This window comes from Hyaena hyaena, unplaced genomic scaffold (genome assembly GCF_003009895.1).
Source record: "Hyaena hyaena isolate Hyena2069 unplaced genomic scaffold, ASM300989v1 scaffold_450, whole genome shotgun sequence".
NCBI classification, from domain to species: Eukaryota; Metazoa; Chordata; class Mammalia; order Carnivora; family Hyaenidae; genus Hyaena; species Hyaena hyaena.
Window position 1 is genome coordinate 791,564 of NW_024081084.1, and position 18,812 is coordinate 810,375.

The 18,812-nt window shown below is 38.9% G+C and overlaps 1 protein-coding gene across 1 annotated transcript in view; it reads left to right on the plus strand.

Annotated features, from left to right (window-relative positions):
• SLC4A10 (solute carrier family 4 member 10) overlaps nucleotides 1-18,476 on the plus strand; it is a 207,188-nt gene extending 188,712 nt beyond the window's left edge. Inside the window, exons 24-26 of the mRNA XM_039253448.1 lie at nucleotides 6,822-6,889; nucleotides 10,499-10,615; nucleotides 16,375-18,476. Coding sequence (XP_039109379.1) covers nucleotides 6,822-6,889; nucleotides 10,499-10,615; nucleotides 16,375-16,441 — 252 coding nt within the window. The 3' untranslated portion in view covers nucleotides 16,442-18,476. The remainder of the gene's footprint in view (nucleotides 1-6,821; nucleotides 6,890-10,498; nucleotides 10,616-16,374) is intronic.
• The last annotated feature ends 336 nt before the right edge of the window (nucleotides 18,477-18,812 follow it).

Here is an 18,812-nt window from a genome sequence, read left to right on the forward strand (position 1 = left end):
AAAATTTTAGATTCTCCCTTAATATGTCTGAAATAAGGGAAAATAAATTTGGTAGTCATCATAAGGTTATTAGAATCTCTCATTTCCACTGCTCAGAACCACTCCTGTAGCCATATATGTTTAGTATGGTACATGTATGTGTGCCAGATGTCCATTTTGGAATTTATTAATCTCAGCTTGACAGAGACCCTGTTTACTATGCTTCCAACTTTTTAATGTTATAGGCCCACTGTACTCCAATAGATGCTTACTATTTTTTGGGTTATGAAGATAAATATTTTAGAAGTAATCAAATGTTACTAAATTTCCTAGAATTCATGTCTTTCAAAAGGATACAGAAATAGATAAAAGATTTACTGATAAAAGGCAAATTCACCCTTGTATCCTTCAGATCGGAGTATGAGAAAAAGTGGGAGAGATGACTTGGCAATACAGTAATCAGGCAGATTTACAGACCTTTGAAGTCTCAAATAGATTAATATATTTATGCTTTCATGTGAATCTCAGTGCATGGAAAGAAACAAGAGAATCAATAATACAGTGAAGAAATAATTCATCATTTAATTATATTAAAATATAATCCTGACCAATGCAAAGAAAGGTAATTTCCCATCTAACAAGTTGAGAGAGAAAAGGATGGTTAAAGATTTTCACTTTCTAACTTGGAATTAGTTATTAAACGTGTACGATCAGGATAGAGAATGGGAAGATTTTAGGAAGGATTTAAGAAGGATTTAATCAACTTAAATTCTGGTTGATTTTCTATTTGGTCACCCAGATCTTGGTGTTTCATTTTCTTGAAGCTCTGGACTCCACTGAAGGATCTGATCTTCTTACTGTGGCATCTTATACCAAGGCCCAGTCTTCCAAGAAATTGTACATTCAGGTGGTAAATGGACAAGTTCTCCAGAAATGCTGCATTTCTGTAATTGCTCAAATTAATTGAGTAACTTTGATTGTGATCTGGAAGATGGTAAATAGCAGAAAACGTTCAGCTCCCTGAGACTTGAATTTAAAGTAGGCTCACCTTTTGTCCTTTTGATGATAGTTACAAGCTTGTACCTTTATACTCTAGGGTTTTCTTATCAGTAGCCCGCTTCTGGTCTTATGGCATTGAGAAAACATTAGTTTGACCTTAAAATTCAATAATGAGTTAAGCAGAATAAATAGCTACACAGGCCAGTCCAAGGTCGCAGAGCTTCTGTTCCAAATTTTCATGTACTTCATGCATATGCATATGCATATGCTTCAGTTTTTAGAAAGAAAGGATTATAATCAGGATAGAAATGAATATTGGAACCCTGACATTTTGCACATTGCTCTGTGTAAAGGGAAGACTGCAGAATCAAATTCTGGATGTCCAAATGTGCTCAGAGTACCAACATGCCTTCCTTTCTACTTAAATATTCTCTAGGACGTTGTACACATTTGACAAAAGGGCTGCTGTTAAAAGCAGAATGCCCCAGCAGAATGTTTGCTCCTGGATTGGGGGCAGAAGGTAGTTAATGTTAGATGAATCCTGGAAGTCCAGCCCTGGGCAGTGATCATGATATTGACACTTCTTGGTTTATGGGAGGTTCACTCTAACATATAGGCTATGCGGCGGGGGGGAACAAGAGGCAAGTGAGAATTGTGATCTGTATGAAGAAGGATCATGAGCAAGGCCAAAGAAGATGCAAAAGCAAACTAAGAACAAGTGCAATGAAACAAATTACAGAGGAAGTCTTACTAAGAATGATGTGAGTTGGTTGTGGGTTTGGGAAGCATGGCCCAGTTGTTACACTGGCAAATGTTATTTCTAATTGAATCTTAGAGTGAGGCAAGCGTTTTCTTCTTCCTCAAGCAGTGATTTTCCAAGTGTAGTCCTAGGACCTCAGCTGCATCAGCTAACACCTGGCAACTTAATAGAAATGCAAATTCTCGGACCATATTCCAGACATACTGAATCAAAACTCTGCAGATAGGCCCACAAATCTGTGTTAACAAGACCTCTGGGTCATTCCGCCGCATGCTAAAATTTGAGATAAGACCTTTTTTAAAACCACAGTTTCTCCAGAATAATAATCTTCTAAATCCAAGGTTACTCTATCAAAATTTCTGAATTTTGTAATAATTTAGATAAATCACTTAGAGATACTGAAGCAAATATTCTGATGAAAAACATGTTGCATCCAGTTATTTATATAGATTCTATGTAGACTATACCTTTAGCTTTCATTGCTAAAGTGAGTAGTTGTATGTACTGGCTCTTCTGTCTGTTGGAAATTTTCATACATAGCTCTCAGAAACATCAAATTTTATGGTTTTCAGAGTAATGTGTGTGTGTGTGTGTGTCTGTGTAATGTTTGCAGCATTTTCTATTCTATTAGTAATTGAAGAAGAAAATGGTCTGACACACGTTCTGTAGACTTCGTTTTCCTTTTGGATAAAATAAAGGGGTCTGACTTGATCGCTAAAGTCGCTTCCATTTTTTGAGATCTATGAATTCTAAAATTAATGAATATTTTCTCTAATACTCTAGCCATCTTTGTGAACATTGGCTCTCCGCTTTTGTTTGTATTTTGAGCTACTTGGGGTTCCAAAAGAGATACAGACTTTACATGAGAAGTGGATATAGTAACAGATGCTACCTGTTTCCCTAAAGGTAGAGCATTTGTCATGATATACAAATTATTTTTTATGCTATCACAAAATATAATTCATACTCCTACATCCTGATAATCAAAACACACTGCATTTTAGCTCCAGTTCTATTTTCCATTCACCACAGGCCTTTGGCTCAGGCCAGGCTGGTTGTTCATTGTCATACCAACACACCTTATTTATTTCTACTTTTTATTCTTGGACTACATTGTCTATAGAGTTTCTTCCTTTCTTCTACTAAACTGATCAAATAAGATTGGTCCAGTTACTACTTCCTCTCTTTCTGTATTTTTTTTACAATGATCTTTCTCATTCTCTGAGAGTAGGGTGGATGTCTTGTCATTGCTGTATCATGGGTACCTAGCAGACTATGGTCAGGTAGATTATGTTCAGTATGTATTTGATAAATGGATTCATGCAGAGCTCCTGGATTATCCACTGGGTGCCTAGCACATAATGCATGCTCATTAAATATTTGAGTGCTATTATTTAGATTCAAGTTTTTTTAACCATCAATTTCCCTGCCTTTTACTGGATGTAGCATTAACTATCCTTCAGTTACTTAGTATCTGAAAAATGCTTTGACTATCTTAATGAAAAGATGGCATTCAAATCACAGCCTGAGTAGGCCTTTAGTCAAATGGCAAAACCCTTCGGATGTCCTTGGGTAAACTCTGATCATCATCCTTTAACATCTTCACCATGTTGTAGAACTCAGCATATTTTTTGAAGGACCCTGTGTAAATGAAGTGCTGAATGGAACTCATTTTAAGGTTCTTCTGACTTATAAAGCGATGGATGCCCAGTTAGCTTTGTGCTCTCACCCTCTTTTCCTGTATGATTGAGATAAACTAGGTTGTCATTGTCGTGACGGCCAATGCCTGATTTGACTGTTCCTCCCCAGAAAGTCTCAAATTTTTGGCTTCCTCACAGCACTGCCTGGGATGCAGCCGGCCCTCCATCCCTGAGCTCTGGGGCCCACCCAGCTTCCTTCTGGCACTGAAGGCAGCGGCTGCTTTGCCACCCTTCTCTTCAGATAAGCATGGCTTGGAAATGCTATCTTTAGAGGTGATGAGTTTTTGTTTGGATAGAATTATGACTAGTATAAAGCCCACACATGCTAACAAGCCACAGAGTGCAAAATAATTATTGAAAGCAATTTGAAAGAAAAGTGGAAAATCATCTGAGGAAAAAACAAAATTGTTCCCAAAGCTTTGGTCCAATTTTTTGCTGTTACGTTGAATCTTGAGCCTTCGTTTTCTGCTGCCAGGTAACCTAAGCACTGATGACAGTGTTGTCCTCTTCTGCTTTTGGAATTTTACTCTTTGTTAAACCTTCCCACATGCCTTCTTGATGTTTGATTCTGAGTTAGTCAGAAAACATACTATATACGGAGCTTACCTTTCAGTGGACAACCAAGGAGAGAATTGCATTTTGTTTGTATCTTAGTTTTATTTAAATAGCATTTGGGATTACTAGATGTCTTCTCTTTATGTCCGTCCATGTGCATTAATGTGATGTTTTCTATAGAAAAAGTGAACTTTTTTTTTTTACCTGCAAGAATATGTATGCTTTGTCCACAGCCTCAGTATTGTGCATATAAGTTAATATGACATATGTATTGTGTTCCAAATATAGTGAGTAACCCATTTGCAAGGCATGCCTGATTCCAGGCAGCAGATTTACCCTGCTCAAATGCTAAAATGTGTAATTTCAAACCAATGGTACTGTGTATTCATTTTGAATTAGTTTTAATAGTCCTTCCAATGACAAGAGAAATAGGCATAATACACACGTAATAAAGTATATTAGATAAGTCTTAAAAGAAAAACTATTCCCGAGGAGCAAGAGAGAAAGAGACTAGGATTAGTTCCTGTAACATAAAGGGGCAACAGACACGTGCCACTGGTCCCATGGAGTATAAATGTGACACAGGGTTTTTGGTCTGGGGTGAGGGTGGGAACTTATTAGGAGAGAACTAGCAGAGTCATGCACTCTCTGGCCCCTCCCTTATTACACAGCAGAGGCTGGGCATAGATATCTATGTGCAGAATGGATAAGGTCCCAGCGGAGGGGAGTAGACTGGATGTGTACAGAGAGCGTTCCAAGAGTGAAAATGAGACCTGCCCCCACATTACATTTCATATTCATAGGTTAGCTGAATAGGCTCTAGATAGAAAATATTGTTTCTTTAAGTAACAAGAAATATGACAAGGCTCTTTAGATGAGGCAGTATGCAAATTGAGGCCAAAGTCTGTATACTGAGGATGATGTTAGGAACAGCCTTGGCGGCCAGAAATGTCATCAGCCAAAGAGCAAGTCTTTCTGGAAGCTGACTTAGATAAGCCAAGCTACTGCTAAGCCTGTAGGCCCATCCTGTTTTCTCTCTTCAGTTCCCATTTGGTCAAGAAATCATCTAGCTCTTCATCTCTAACTTAAAATTCCACTTCTATATGATGCACCCACAAAAGAGGAATAAGATCTTGCCATTTGGGACAACATGGATGGACCTAGAGGGTAGTATACGAAGTGAAATAGGTCAGACTAAGAAAGACAAAGGCCATCTGATTTCACTCATATGTGGACTCTAAAACACAAAACATGAATAAACAAACAAAAAGCAGAATTAACTATAAATACAGAGAACAAACTGTTGGTTGCCAGAGGGAAGGGGTGGAGGATGGGCTAAATAAGTGAAGGGGAGTGGCAAATACAGACATCCAGTAATGGAATGGATAAGTCATGGGATAAAGGCACAGCATAGGGAATACAGTCCATGATACTGTAACACTGTTGTATGGTGACAGATGGTGGCTACACTTGTGGTGAGCATAACGTATAGGGATGTAGGGATGTTCAGTTACTACGTGTACACTTGAAACTAGCATAGCATTGTGTGTCAACCGTACTCCAATAAAAATAAATACAATAAAATAAATGAAATTCCATTTTAGGACTTAGAACCAATGATTCTATTTTTAAATGGCCCCAAATTATTCTCTGAACTTAAGCATTGCTAATTGACCCGTTTGAAAAATAAGTGCATTAAATAGAAGCTATAATGTAGAGATAACGAAAATGTTTTTGGTGGGTGGAAAAAAGTTGAAAACATCATTGAAAACTAAACCAGGACATTTTATTTTCTTATTTTTTATTATTTATTTAGTTTTGAGAAAGGCGAGCGGGGGAGGGGCAGAGAGACCGGGAGGCACAGAATCTGAAGCAGGTTCCAGGCTCTGGACAGTTCCAGCTGTCAGTGCAGAGCCTGATGTGGGGCTCAAATCCATGAACCATGAGATTATGACCAGAGCTGAAGTTGGACACTTAACTGAGCCACCCAGGTGCCCCTAAACCAGGACATTTTAATATAGTAGCATAAGATTATCTTTATCATAAAGATAAGCTTTTAACGTGTTATTTATGGAAAAATAAATATATGAAATGTTTCTCCTCATTGGGAAAGGGTAGGATATTGTCATTGTAAGAAGAAATCTGAGGCAAAACAGAAGCCCAAGATGTGTCTAGTGGAAAGCACACCTGTGTTTTGGTCCAGCCAGGAAGACCTCTTCTCCTGTCTCTTTCCAAATCTCTAGAGCAGGAGTTCTCAAAGTGTAGTCCTTAAGCCAGCATAATCAGCATCACCTGGGAAGTTACTAAAAATGTAAATTCTGGGGCTTTACTCCCGACCTACTGCATCAGAGACTCCGGAGGTGGGGCCTAGCGATCTATATATTTTTTAAAGCCCTCTATGTGATTCTGATATAAACTAAAGTTTGAGAATCATCATTCGAAATACATCCACATTCCCTTCTAACAGCGTTCTGGGAATGTAATGTACACTTTCTAACAGTGAAAACAATTACCCATACTCTTTTCCTCTTAAAATGTAGATTATTTTTAAAAATCTGCTTGGAAATTAACCATGTTTTACATTGAGTGACATGAAGGAGATTGTTATTAGCATTTAAATTAGTTTGTGGTAGGAGACTCTTATTAATTACTTATGTTCTTGGTAGCTGATACTTTATTGAAAAGACCTGTGCTAGCATTAATAAATGCAAACAAAGTGGAAGGTCCTGAGGTTAATGAGATGGTGAAACATTAATCTGTGTTTCTTCTTTAATGTAAAATGGAGATTCATCAGGTTCACTTTATCTATTTTGCATTTGTCTTTCCAGGAAGAACAAAGTATGCTAGCTATGGAAGACGAGGGCACAGTACAGCTCCCACTGGAAGGACACTATAGGTAAGACACATAGAGAAGCCACCACTTTGAGTCATGGAACATGTCGTTATATGCTTTACCTAAGAATTTCGAACTGTGTGCATTCCTACAAAGGTTTGTGGAAGCTGTGTTAGAATAGACAGAAATGAAAGTAGGAATTCGATTACCCTGAGTACTAAGTTCTGACCTGGATAGCTGTGTTGGGGATGGCCAAGTAGCCGAAAATGAAAGGGGGCTGGGAACTGGTGTCTGAAGTCTTCTTGTATTTTACAATGTATACAAAAGCTCTCTTTCATATCCTCTAAAAGTAGCAATTGAATACAGGTCACGATTCAATTCCAGAATAAATGAGCTAGGTATTCACTAAAGTGATCACTGTTAAATGTTTGAACTCTGAGAGGTTATCCCTAAAGAATGGCACTTCCAAAGAGATGATCTATTTCCGGAGTTCAAGGATTCACTTATCCCAGTCATTTTAGGAAATATTTATGTAACTCTCCAAAATATGCTAATCTTCTTTATGCACAAAGACATAGCAAAAGAACGCAAACTCCTAGGATTTATAATAAAAACTTATAAAAGTATTTGGCCTAAAATATGTATAGATCTATAGATATCAAAGCACTTACAGATGATTTAAGACCATGCCAATAAAAAAAAGCAGGGAAAAGTTTTCCCTGAGGAAGGAATTTATCATAGTATTTTCTAAAAACAGTTGGAAAAATCTTGTAGATCTTCGGGGTCTGACTGTAAAGTCACATTACCTAGGTTTTAAAAATATAATTATCTACCATGTAAGCATGAGAAGGCATTTTATCTTTTTTTAAACAGTATTTAAGTTTTAAAATCCTGCTGCTTGTTTCATTGAATCAATGCATTCCCATGTGTTTTTTGTAGAAACTTAGTCTCATGTGGTACTCCTCTCAAAAGGATTCTTTGGTTAGGTAAATTTCCATACTGCATTTCCATTTGGAGATTCACTGTGCACACTGGCATATTAAAAAATCTAAGTAGTGCTGTATGGTTTTTTAAGTTTAATTTTCTTTGATCAGCATTTTCTTTTTTTTTAAGTTTATGTTTATTAATTTTGAGAGAGAGAGATAGCGAGCAAGCGAGGGAGGGGCAGAGAGAGAAAGGGAGACAGAATCCCAAGCACACTTCACTCTGTGAGCACAGAGCCCACTGAGGGACTCAAACTCACGAGCCCTGAGATGATGACCTGAGCTGAAGTCCAGAGTCAGACCTCTAACCCACTGTGCCACCAAGGCTCCCCAGTCCAGTGTTTTCTAAACCCTCTACTTACAAGGCTCTTTCTCACATGAAATTGTAAAAAACATGAATTCTATATAACATTCTTTTGGAAACTGGTTGATCAGTGGCTTTGAGTTACTAGGGGCTGCTGGATTTAAGGAACTAAAAAAAACACATGTCCAGACTGGGAAGGGAGGGACCATGTGAGACCCAAGGTTTTGCTCCAGACCTTTGGTATCCTTTGGTATCTCTCTAAAAAGTTCAATTTGTTGCCCTCTGTGAACAACCACCAATGAGGGCCATGTGAGGTCAGCAGAGGATTTCTGTAGAACATGTTTGTTTGTGTTTTTCACAGCAGGGTATCTTTTCCTCCTGCAGTAAAAAGAGTGCTGTTTTCTCACTTGAAACTTTCTCTGACTTGGCCTATGATTTATCTCTGCTTGTATTTGGTTGTATTTAGCAACTGGGAATATACTAGAGAATTCTGGACATCACCTATAAGTGGTGCCATTTTAAAATGCAAACAAAGCACCAGCATGGTACATGCCCTGATATTGAAGGCCTTTCTAGTCATTTGGAAAGATTTCTGCCAGATACACAGACTGCCTTCATTTATTTAACCAATATTTATTGAGTGGGCACCAAGTGTCAACCCTCTGTTTGAGTCTTGGGGGAATAGTAGCAGATGAATGGTCAAGAACCCTCATCCTCATAAAGCTTATATTCAAGTAGAATAGAGGTAGGGGGAGACAAAAGATAAAGGAACAAGTAATATGGTATAGTATTTTAGAGAGTGAAAAGTGCAATAAAAACAAAAAGCAAAAAAGGATGAGGGGTACTAAAAGTGGTTGGAAATAGAGATTTGATTTGATTTTATTAAAAATTGTTTTAATGTTTTATTTATTTCTGAGAGAGACACACACACACAGTGTGAGCATGGGAGGGTCAGAGAGAGAGGGAGATACAGAATCTGAAACAGACTCCAGGCTCTGAGCTAGCTGTCAGCACAGAGCCCAACGCAGGGCTTGAACTCACAAACCATGAGATCATGACCTGAGCCAAAGTTGGACACTTAACTGACTGAGCCACCTAGGCACCCCTAATATTTATTTTTGAGTGAGAGAGAGAGAGAGACACAGAGTGTGAGTGTGGGAGGGACAAGAGAGAGGGAGACACAGAATCTGAAACAGGCTCCAGGCTCTGAGCTGTCGGCACAGAGCCTGATGCGAGGCTTGAACTCAAGAACCTTGAGATCATGACCTGAGCTGAAGTCAGATGCTTAACTGACTGAGTCACTCAAGTACCCCTTATTTTTTTAAGTTTATTTATTTTGAGAGGAGGTGGGGGAGAGAGAGCATGAGTGAGGGAGGGGCAGAGAGAGAGAGAGAATCCTAAGCAGACTCCACACTGTCAGTGCAGACCTGATGTAGGGCTTGAACTCACAGAGAGATCATGACATGAGCTGAAATCAAGAGTTGGACGCTTAACCGACTGAGCCAGACAATTGGCCCAGAAATTTTAAATAGTCAGCAAAGGCCTGAGTAGGTGACATTTAAACAAAGGAGGGAAAGAGTTGTACCATGTGAAGGAACATTATACGCAGGAAGGAAGGGCAAATACAAGGCCTTGAGGCAGCAGCAAGTCTATAGTGTTCAGAACAGTCAGGAGACCACTGCTTGTGGCCAGAGAGGAGGAGCAGGGCTGTAATGGCAGGAGATGAACTTGGAGGGTGAGGGCAGGGACAAAGCCTATCAGTCTTCCTCTCTCTCTTTTAATGTTTGTTTGTTTATTTGTTTTGAAAGAGAGAGAGAGAGAGAGAGAGAGAGATAGTGAGCAAGCATGAGAGTAAGCAGGGGTGAGGCAGAAAGAGGGAGACAGAATCCCAAGCAGGCACCATGCTGTCAGCACAGAGCACGATGCGGGGTTCGAACTCACAAACTACAAGATCATGGCCTGAGCTGAAACCAAGAGTCAGATGCTTAACTGATTGAGCCGCCCAGGCTCCCCTGCCGGGCTTTTTCTGAGCACCTGAGAGCCAATGTAGAGTCTGAACAGGAGACAGGACTTGATCTGCTCTGTTACGAATGTGGGGGCAAGAGCCCGACCAATCAACACACAGAAACTCATCTCTGTAATTTGAAATGAATTAGGAAAACTGTAGCCAAAACCAGTGTCCATATAACTAGAATCCTTTGTTGAGATATTTGTTTTTCATAGGTTTTGAAAAATAATTGCGAGAACTATTTAATACTTCTTAATTTTTAACTATGAAAAATACTATACAAAGGTGTAAGACTGTCCTATATTTAGTTTCTATCACTAGATAACTGCAGTTACTTATTTTTTTTTTTATTTCATTTTGGGTAAACTCCTATGTAGAGATGATCCATCTGTGATCAATATCTCTGATGAAATGTCAAAGACTGCCTTGTGGAGGAACCTTCTGATGACTGCCGATAACTCAAAAGATAAGGAGTCAAGCTTTCCTTCTAAAAGGTTTGAATTCCAAAATAATGTGGATTTGTACTGATCCCAGTCATTTTATGACATGAATCTCTTAGGGAAAGAATAGTATTGGTTTCCATTGAATTTAGGTCTAAATTATTTTAGAAAGTTCTTTTTAAAAGTAGGGGGGAATTATAATTGACACATTTGTTGGTATGTTCTTCAACATCTCCCTTTCAGATTAAAAGATCACTCTGGAACTATGACAATGGGTAGAAATGGTGTTGTAAATGAGTCCCAAGGCATGGCACTTTGGGACATTCATTTAGCCATACGCTTTTGCAATAAGCTTCCATTATATTCCCTCATCACCCACTTCCCAGGACCCTCTTAGGTATCTGCCCACATTTTGCACTCCCCCATTATCCTTTCTTAATTAAGCCCCATATGCACATGTGATGGTGATTTTGTACTGAGTATATTTTCAGACCCCTATTCCAACCCCCTGAAAATCTTCCCTAACTTCCTTATGCCAAAACTTTCAGCTCCAGAAAGTTCTATGCATTCTTATTTCTCTGTACACAAACATTACAAACAACTCCTATAGTTGTAGATGCTAAGTTGTAAATGCATGCTGGGGGCAGACTGTGTCCTTAAATATGAAGAGTCATCACAGGATTTCCAACTGAATTTTCCAGAATTTATAAGAATTCAAACCATCCAGTCTTCTTAGATGCTGATCTGAAGAAAATTCTCTGTGTTATGCTAATAGCTCTTCTTATTAAAGAGTGATCAAGGGATTTGGGACAGTGTTTAATTATTAAGTTCCTTTATTTTCATGATCTCAAATTAACTTTTTCTACTTAATTTTTATATTACATTTTTGTCATAAGCTCCCCTTCCTAATCACTATAGAAGCTGATTCCCCAAAGGTAAGACCCTCTCCCTCAAACCTATCCCTTGGTTGTATTTCCTGTGTTAAATGGTGTCTTCTAGAAACCTGGTCAGCCTGTGTTCTCTGTGTGAGTTTTGGGGAGGCAAAAGGCATGGAGGGTCTTGGGCTTAGATCCAGTATCCGACTCAGTGTTTCTGGTGTCCCTGTAACTACTCAGCTCTTTAAGAAGGTCTGAAACTTGAGTGAACTTTTTTTCCTACATGACTTATACAAATGCATCATATACAAATCAACAAAGCTCACAGAGCCGTATTTAGTAATGACATCAAATTTCTATATTGGAAAAAAGAAAATTTATCCCTTGAATTAAGAAATTGCAAAGCTGGGAGCTTCCATTTATGCACCACATGCTTCCAAACCTGCAAGCTTTATCTAGCTTCATGAGAAATATTTGGAAACATGGGCTCAGAAAAGATGATACATTAGACTTACAGAATATCTCTTGTTGCTGGTTTTTGTCACCCCAAAATGGCATGCTGCTTTAGTGTCAGCTCTGTCCCAAAAAGACAAACAGTGGATGTGCGGAGTCTTCATCCCAGAAATCTGGAATTAGTCCTCTCTCTCTCTCTTTCTCTCTCTCTCCCCCCCTCCTTCCCTCCCTCCCTCCCTCTTCCCCCTCTCTCCCCCTCCCTCCCTCCCTCCCTGACAACTACCTCTAATGCTTACCCCAAGGGAGGTTAATACTACTCACTAGGCTCCCTCCAGACTTTTGATTGATGTTTTCTGTCTTTTAACAGGGCTTTAAAATCTTCATGTATTTCTTTGCTTGGCTCAAACCGAAGTAATATTTTATTCTAAAACACGCTTTATCTTCCTTCCCCAAAGATCCCTGCTAGAGTCTGATAGAGTCATCCTCACAGAAATTCTGTTTTGGTCTTGGAAGAAAATCAGAATTATGAGAAGGGTAATTTCTTAAACCCATTGGAATATGTGCTTGTGGACTCATTCACATTAAAAATATGGCATTTCTCTGATTTGTTTAAAAAAATGGGAACTCCAGGTTTATGAGCTCAAAATAAAATGCCAGCCATGAGAATATGTAGAAAATTTGAGACAACCAACTTATAGATTGCTTTTCTTCCTGTACTAAATGGAGCCATAGTACAAACTCTTTCTCTGCTTTTCTTTGGTTCAAGCAAAAGATTTTATGTCATAGTATTTTAGGTACTCCTTACAGCAAACAGAATAGTCCAGTGATGCTTTTCACCAGAAAAAAACTAGTTGTTTTAAAACAACATAGTGTTCTTAAGCAGGTCCAGTCTTAATTAGGACCATCCTTTATATTTTGCTATCACCACTTGTTTCTTACTCTTTGAACATACCTCCTCCTAACATGAGATTCAAACTATTGCACAATGAAAGTCTACCTTTAGATGTGATCATCCGTAGCTTTCCACGTGAAAAATATCTCTTGGTTAATGGTTAATGTCTTTCATCTTCATAACAGTGGAAACTGGCCGAAAGAGCGTGGCTTCCAGAAAACCTGAAACCACCAACACTAATAACAGCAGTACCCTTCCAAACCCATTGCTTTTTCAGGGGGTGTCTGCTGAAGGCATTGAAGTCTGATGACCAAGAACTCTAAGAATGTTGTGCCTGCTAGAGTATCTCTTGGCACACAAAACAAAACAAAACAAAACTAAACCAAAACCTCAAGACCAGGTTACCAGGGTCTGTATCTCTTGAGACCCAAGTTGACTTCCTTGCAGTTTTTGACACCACCCCTCTCAGTCTCCATCCTGGCCCTTGCTCTTGGTCCTGCTTGCCTGTTAGAGAAGGAGCTGGGAATAGCAATTGTATCTTTTCCATCCTTTTGTTCACTGTTCATTGTCAATATTTTATCAGCCTGATTGAAAGAAGGATCTAAGAACTAAATGAAAATTTGACCACATCTGTAGGATGTCTAATTTGACCCTTGCTCAGTGGTGCTACACATACATGTGACAACCTCCTCGGTGGCTTATTGAATTGGATTGGCAGAAATAGGTCTCATTAAAAACCACACATTGCATCAAAATAGGTGAATAACTGCTACGCTTTATAAAGCGGACACCAAGACTGACATTTCTTGGGAAGGTACCCGGCAACATTAAGACAAACAGTGCTTGGTGTTGTCCTGGTGACAGAGGCTAGGCTCTGGGACCATCTTCTCTGCTCCCGTCTGGCCGCCCACTTCCACTACCTTCTTCTATCCTGGATTCTCCTCCTTTGCTGTGATTTCCTAGCCTATTCCCTCTCATGACTGCTTCGTAAATGTTGTTCATAACAACTATTTCGGTGTGATTGAAACATAACAGTTTCATAGATCACTACTTGGCAGCATGAAGGTAGTGGGTCATGTTCTGCTCTCTCCTGAAATATTATTTCCTTAGATTTTAAAATGTAAGTCCTTCAAGGGCAGGGCACTATCTCACATCTCTTGTATCCTTCAGTCTTTGCAGAGTACCTGGTACATAACAGCTATGTGATACATGTCCACTGCGGTGGCACATCATAGATGTGATGCATTTTTAGTAAAGATGTATATTTATCACAATGAAAGGTTAGAATTTATTGGAATCCTGAAAAATAAGTGTAACAAGGAATAAAGACAGTAATAGCCATACAGTAAGAAGACAGGTTCAAGTCAGTAGTGTTTTTCATAGAAGTTTTGAGCTGGTTATAAAATTTCTGCTTTATAAGTTTGTTGAAACCTAATCTGATGCCAAAACCACTAGTTTTAAAGAGGGGAAAAAAGCCCTGATCATTTAATGGGTTATTGTTTTGTAATCAACCAGTGTGACCAAAGGAGGACATCAAGAGGAAACATATCTGTGAATTAAGTCAACATCTTGAATCTGTTCTCACCACTCGGTGACTAATAGTGCCATTGGGAACATGCTCGTTTATAAAAACCTTATGGAACAGAGCATGATGTACACAGGAACTGGGCTGATGTAGACAGACCTGTGTGTCTCCATCCCTATGGCCTCTTACAGATAGGATCTTGTAGTCTGTCCTTCAAAAGACAGGGCTCCATTGCAGTTGAGAATGCCAGCTTCAGAATTCTGGCCTTCCAGCTACAAGTGAATTTAGGGACTCATATAGTCCAAAACCAATTTACAGATGAGGAAACCAAGTCCCAGAGAGCTTAAATAACTAATCCAATGTTACCGAGTTCCTTCTTGGCTTCCGGGAACTGAATCTAACCTTCCAGGTCTAAGTCCAGGCTTCCTCCGCTGCCCCATGCCTGCCCTTTTTCACCGGTTTTGTTGGGCGGATGAGAGGAGGAGGCAGGTAAAGCCCAAGGAGAAGTTAATTTGAAAAGTAGGATAGCAGCCACTTGTCATATGAAAGGCACTTAAAGTAGAAGGAAGTGAGTCATGCAGATAGAGGAGTTAAAAATACAGAGTTAAGGCTCTCAACACATCATGTGCACACTGTCATCTCTTCTTGCGGAAGGAGAAAAGACAAGGGAGAAAAGTTGCTTTGCTCTGACCTGTAAGTAGTGTGTGCTGAGAAGTGTGGCAGGCATAAACCCGGGTGCCATAGACGCTCGCTCACACCAGCTCTCAGTGCTGGCAGCACGCCACGGACGGCAGAAGCTCCAGCACTTCTTACCTGATGGCGCCGGGTGGTGGTGACAACTGAGAAGGGCTGTTTCGAGCTTGAATTGGAGGAAAAACAATTTGAAAAACACACCCGTAGAATGTGTCTAAGTTGTTGACCACTAAGAAAGCTGCGCAGGAGGCCGCATAGAGACAGAGAGAGAGAGCAAGGTTTTAAATGTCACTTTATTACTTGGAGAAGAGTTATAAAACCAAGGGTTTCCCCACTGTCAACTATTCCATTAATTTAGGTTATGGGAAGACGTAACCGGTAAAAGTGTGTGGGTTCTTCCAGCTCAGGACCCTAGAGGCCAGCTGCGAGTCACCCCTTGTGTCAGTGGCAGGGATGGACAGGAGAGGCCCCAGGTGTGGGTGGCTCTGCCCCGGGCTGGGGGTCACCAGGGAGTAGTAAGCCATTCTGCCTCCCCCGCCGCCCCATAAGTCTGTATTCTTGCTGTGAGCTTCCCGCATGTGAGCACACTATTTGGGTTTTTCATGAAAACTGTCAACATGAGAGCAGAAATAGTGTTCTTTGGGAAAATACCAAAAAAAAAAAAAAAAAATGCCCCACAAAGACAGGAATGGTAGAATTTCATTACCTGCTTGCCCACTGATAAGGTTAATTGGACAACAGATAAAACAGAAGTCACTTGGGAATGAGTTTATTCCGGAAGCAGTGAGGTGAAACCTTGTTCCTCTGATGGACAGGATGAGGGTCAGTCTGCACAGGGGTGTGGAGGGCAGTGTGTGGGGCGACCACCTCCCCTATGGTAGCAGTGGTGCATCTGTTCTACCCACTACGACACGGTTCTCACCAAAGACCAGGATCCGGTCTGTGCACAAAGGATGAGCCACTCGAGTGAGCCCTGAAATACCTACCATGACATCTCTTTGGTGTCACTATGATGTCAGTGCTTTCTTGAGATGGGGATGGGACTGGCATTTTCAACCATTATCAGTAACTCCTTTCCCCAAAGGAGGACCATAGTATTAATCTTGCATGCTTTTGGAACTGTTTAAAAGTGTCTGATTTTTATGTTTTAGTTCCTGTTTTTTGAAGTTCCCCCTTTCTGCAGTTCTTGGTTCCCATCTCACCGAGTGAGAGGGTTTTAATTGCTGCTATCTCTCTATGCTTCGCAGCATGAAAGAGCGATGCTAAGGGCTCATGCGGTACTTTGGGGCTGATAGGTTTTGTGTCTGAGCAAGCAGACCTCACAGTCTCCGTGCTCCATTGCAGTAATAAATGTCTCCTTTTCTTCCCTCTGTAGCATCGAAAGCCGAAAAGAGAAGAAAGCGGACTCAGGGAAAGGTGTTGACAGGGAGACTTGTCTATGACTTGATCTTCAATTTATTTTTTACATATATATGAGAAGAGCACCACAATTATTAATAAAACTGCTTTGATCATGTATTGTAAATTCTGTCTCTCATCCCAAATCCACCCTCATACTGTAAGTAGTGCAATAACTTGTTTCATTTCTGTGTTTAAACTTCTGAACAGTAAGACACCCTTGTGAGCATATATAATAGCTGTTGCGAGAATCTGTGTGCTCCTTGCTGTATGTTAGACATTTGTAAACACTGGATTCTCATCGTTAGTTTTATGAGAGCAATAGCTTTCTTAAAGAGATGTCATACTTACCTAGTTTGTATTTTCCTACTCTAGTGACCTGAAGCTACCTGATCATTTCATTCAGAAGAATTTTGAAAGGTAGTCTTACTTCTTATTTTTTTTATAGCTCAGCGTTAGTGACTTCTTTCAGAAGACCCCAATCAAAGAGTTTGTTTGGAAACATTTTTTAAAAATTGTATTTATGCATTTCCTTGATTTATTACGACACATTTAATACGTAAGAGTTTATATGTAACTAAAACTTAAATTCATTTGAAAAAAATATATAGAACCTGTTGACAACTTGTTTAAAAGAATCAGAAACTAATGCAAAGAGTCAAGTAGTGGTTGCTTAATGATTCAAGCTGTGATTGTAACATCAAATACTAGGCTTGTATGAAATACTTCCGGAAAACTTTGTAAGTTTTGTGAGATTTTCAGTATAAATCTTTATCAGAAATATGCTGTTAAATTTCTCTCCCATTAAAAACAAATGTTTTCCAAATAAACCTATTCTATACATACTTGTGGAAGGCCACATGGTAAATCCTTGTACGTGAGATTTCACTCCATAGTTACTCTGCTGCTAAAGGTCACATACTGCTTAATGCTGCTTCTGAATCATGTTCTAATGTTAGGCTGACAGGTCTCCAGCTGTAATTTTTTCCTTCTGCAAAGCTCTGTTCCACTTTTTAATTGAATGCATGTTGTAGAAAAATAATCTTTTAAATGAAAATTTCAGATTCTGTTTGAGAGGGTTCTGTAGATATTTCAGTCCATCTGAAAGAATCCATTTTTACTGAGCTTGTACAAGAGGAAGGAAAGTTAAAAATTTTTGAGCATTACTAAAAATACAGTATTTCATTTCTTTTTAGATGAATGTGAAGTTAATAAAGATGGAATATTATAGTGCTCTTGCTTCCTAAGAATGACCAGTGATTATCAACCTTATAACCTGCAGTGATCTGTTTTACAGTAATTCAAGCCCTGGGGTTTTTCCAAACTATTAAGTATATATTTTGTGTATAACTGCACATGAACAGTGGAAAATAATCCTCTTGTGATTAAGCTTATGAGGGAAATTTTAAAAACCCGACAAAACTTCCATTAGGTTCAACATTTTGATACTTTCTGAAAAATTCCTCTCACAATCTTTTGAGGAGCCATCTCTTTTATGGAATATAAACCTAAACCATATACAGATAATTTGCAGTTAATACAGTCTGTGTTTATAAAAGCCAAGGAAAAATACAGAAATTTTCCATTCCAAATGTGTTGCCTTTGTGTGTTTTATAATACAGATACTACATTGTAAGCATTTCCATTGTTTTATGATTTCGACTAGCTGTACATGCCAGTCAGTCCTAAAAGCAGCCTCCTAGTGTTTTAATATATTAATAACTGTTCTGTTACAAATGATCATAGTGAATTAAGACCTTCACATGATCACTTATTTGAATAAGCAATCATATCCAATGAAATTCTGTATTTCTGAGTATTTTTATAGTTATTTTGTTCTCGTGTGAATTTTAATGCTATCTCTATGTTAATCTTAATATTTTGAAATCATATAAAATATAAGAAAAAATGTAGTGTTATATATTTCCTCCTAATTTCAGATTCCTGGTCAAAATTGCTGAATATCTTGAATGTAATTTATTGCAAACTTCAAGTAATGTGTAAATGTGACTAGGATATTGTGTTTTTCACAACTAAGAAATGTTATGTGGAAATAAATATTTATCCTAATTAATTTCCTTGCACATTTTAAATTGTGATGCAAAGTGTCTTGTCTTTTTTCTCCTTAGTGTTAGTCAGTCAATCGATGTAGAACATTTTGATTCTTTGAATATAATATTTATATTTAAACACCCCTGTGAAGAAAAGTTGGTGATGCAGTTGTTTCAAGAGCATTCAGGTAATTTGAACCTATGAAAAGAATATTGTGAGAGCTATAGTAGGTTGTATGTCTTCATTTTTCCAGCCCAGTGAGTTGGGTACAAAGGGCATTGCTCCCAAGACTAGTAAAACCTTCCAGCGTCTGTAGTAGGATTTCCCATTATCAGAGCTCCATAGACTTCAGTTTTTACCCCC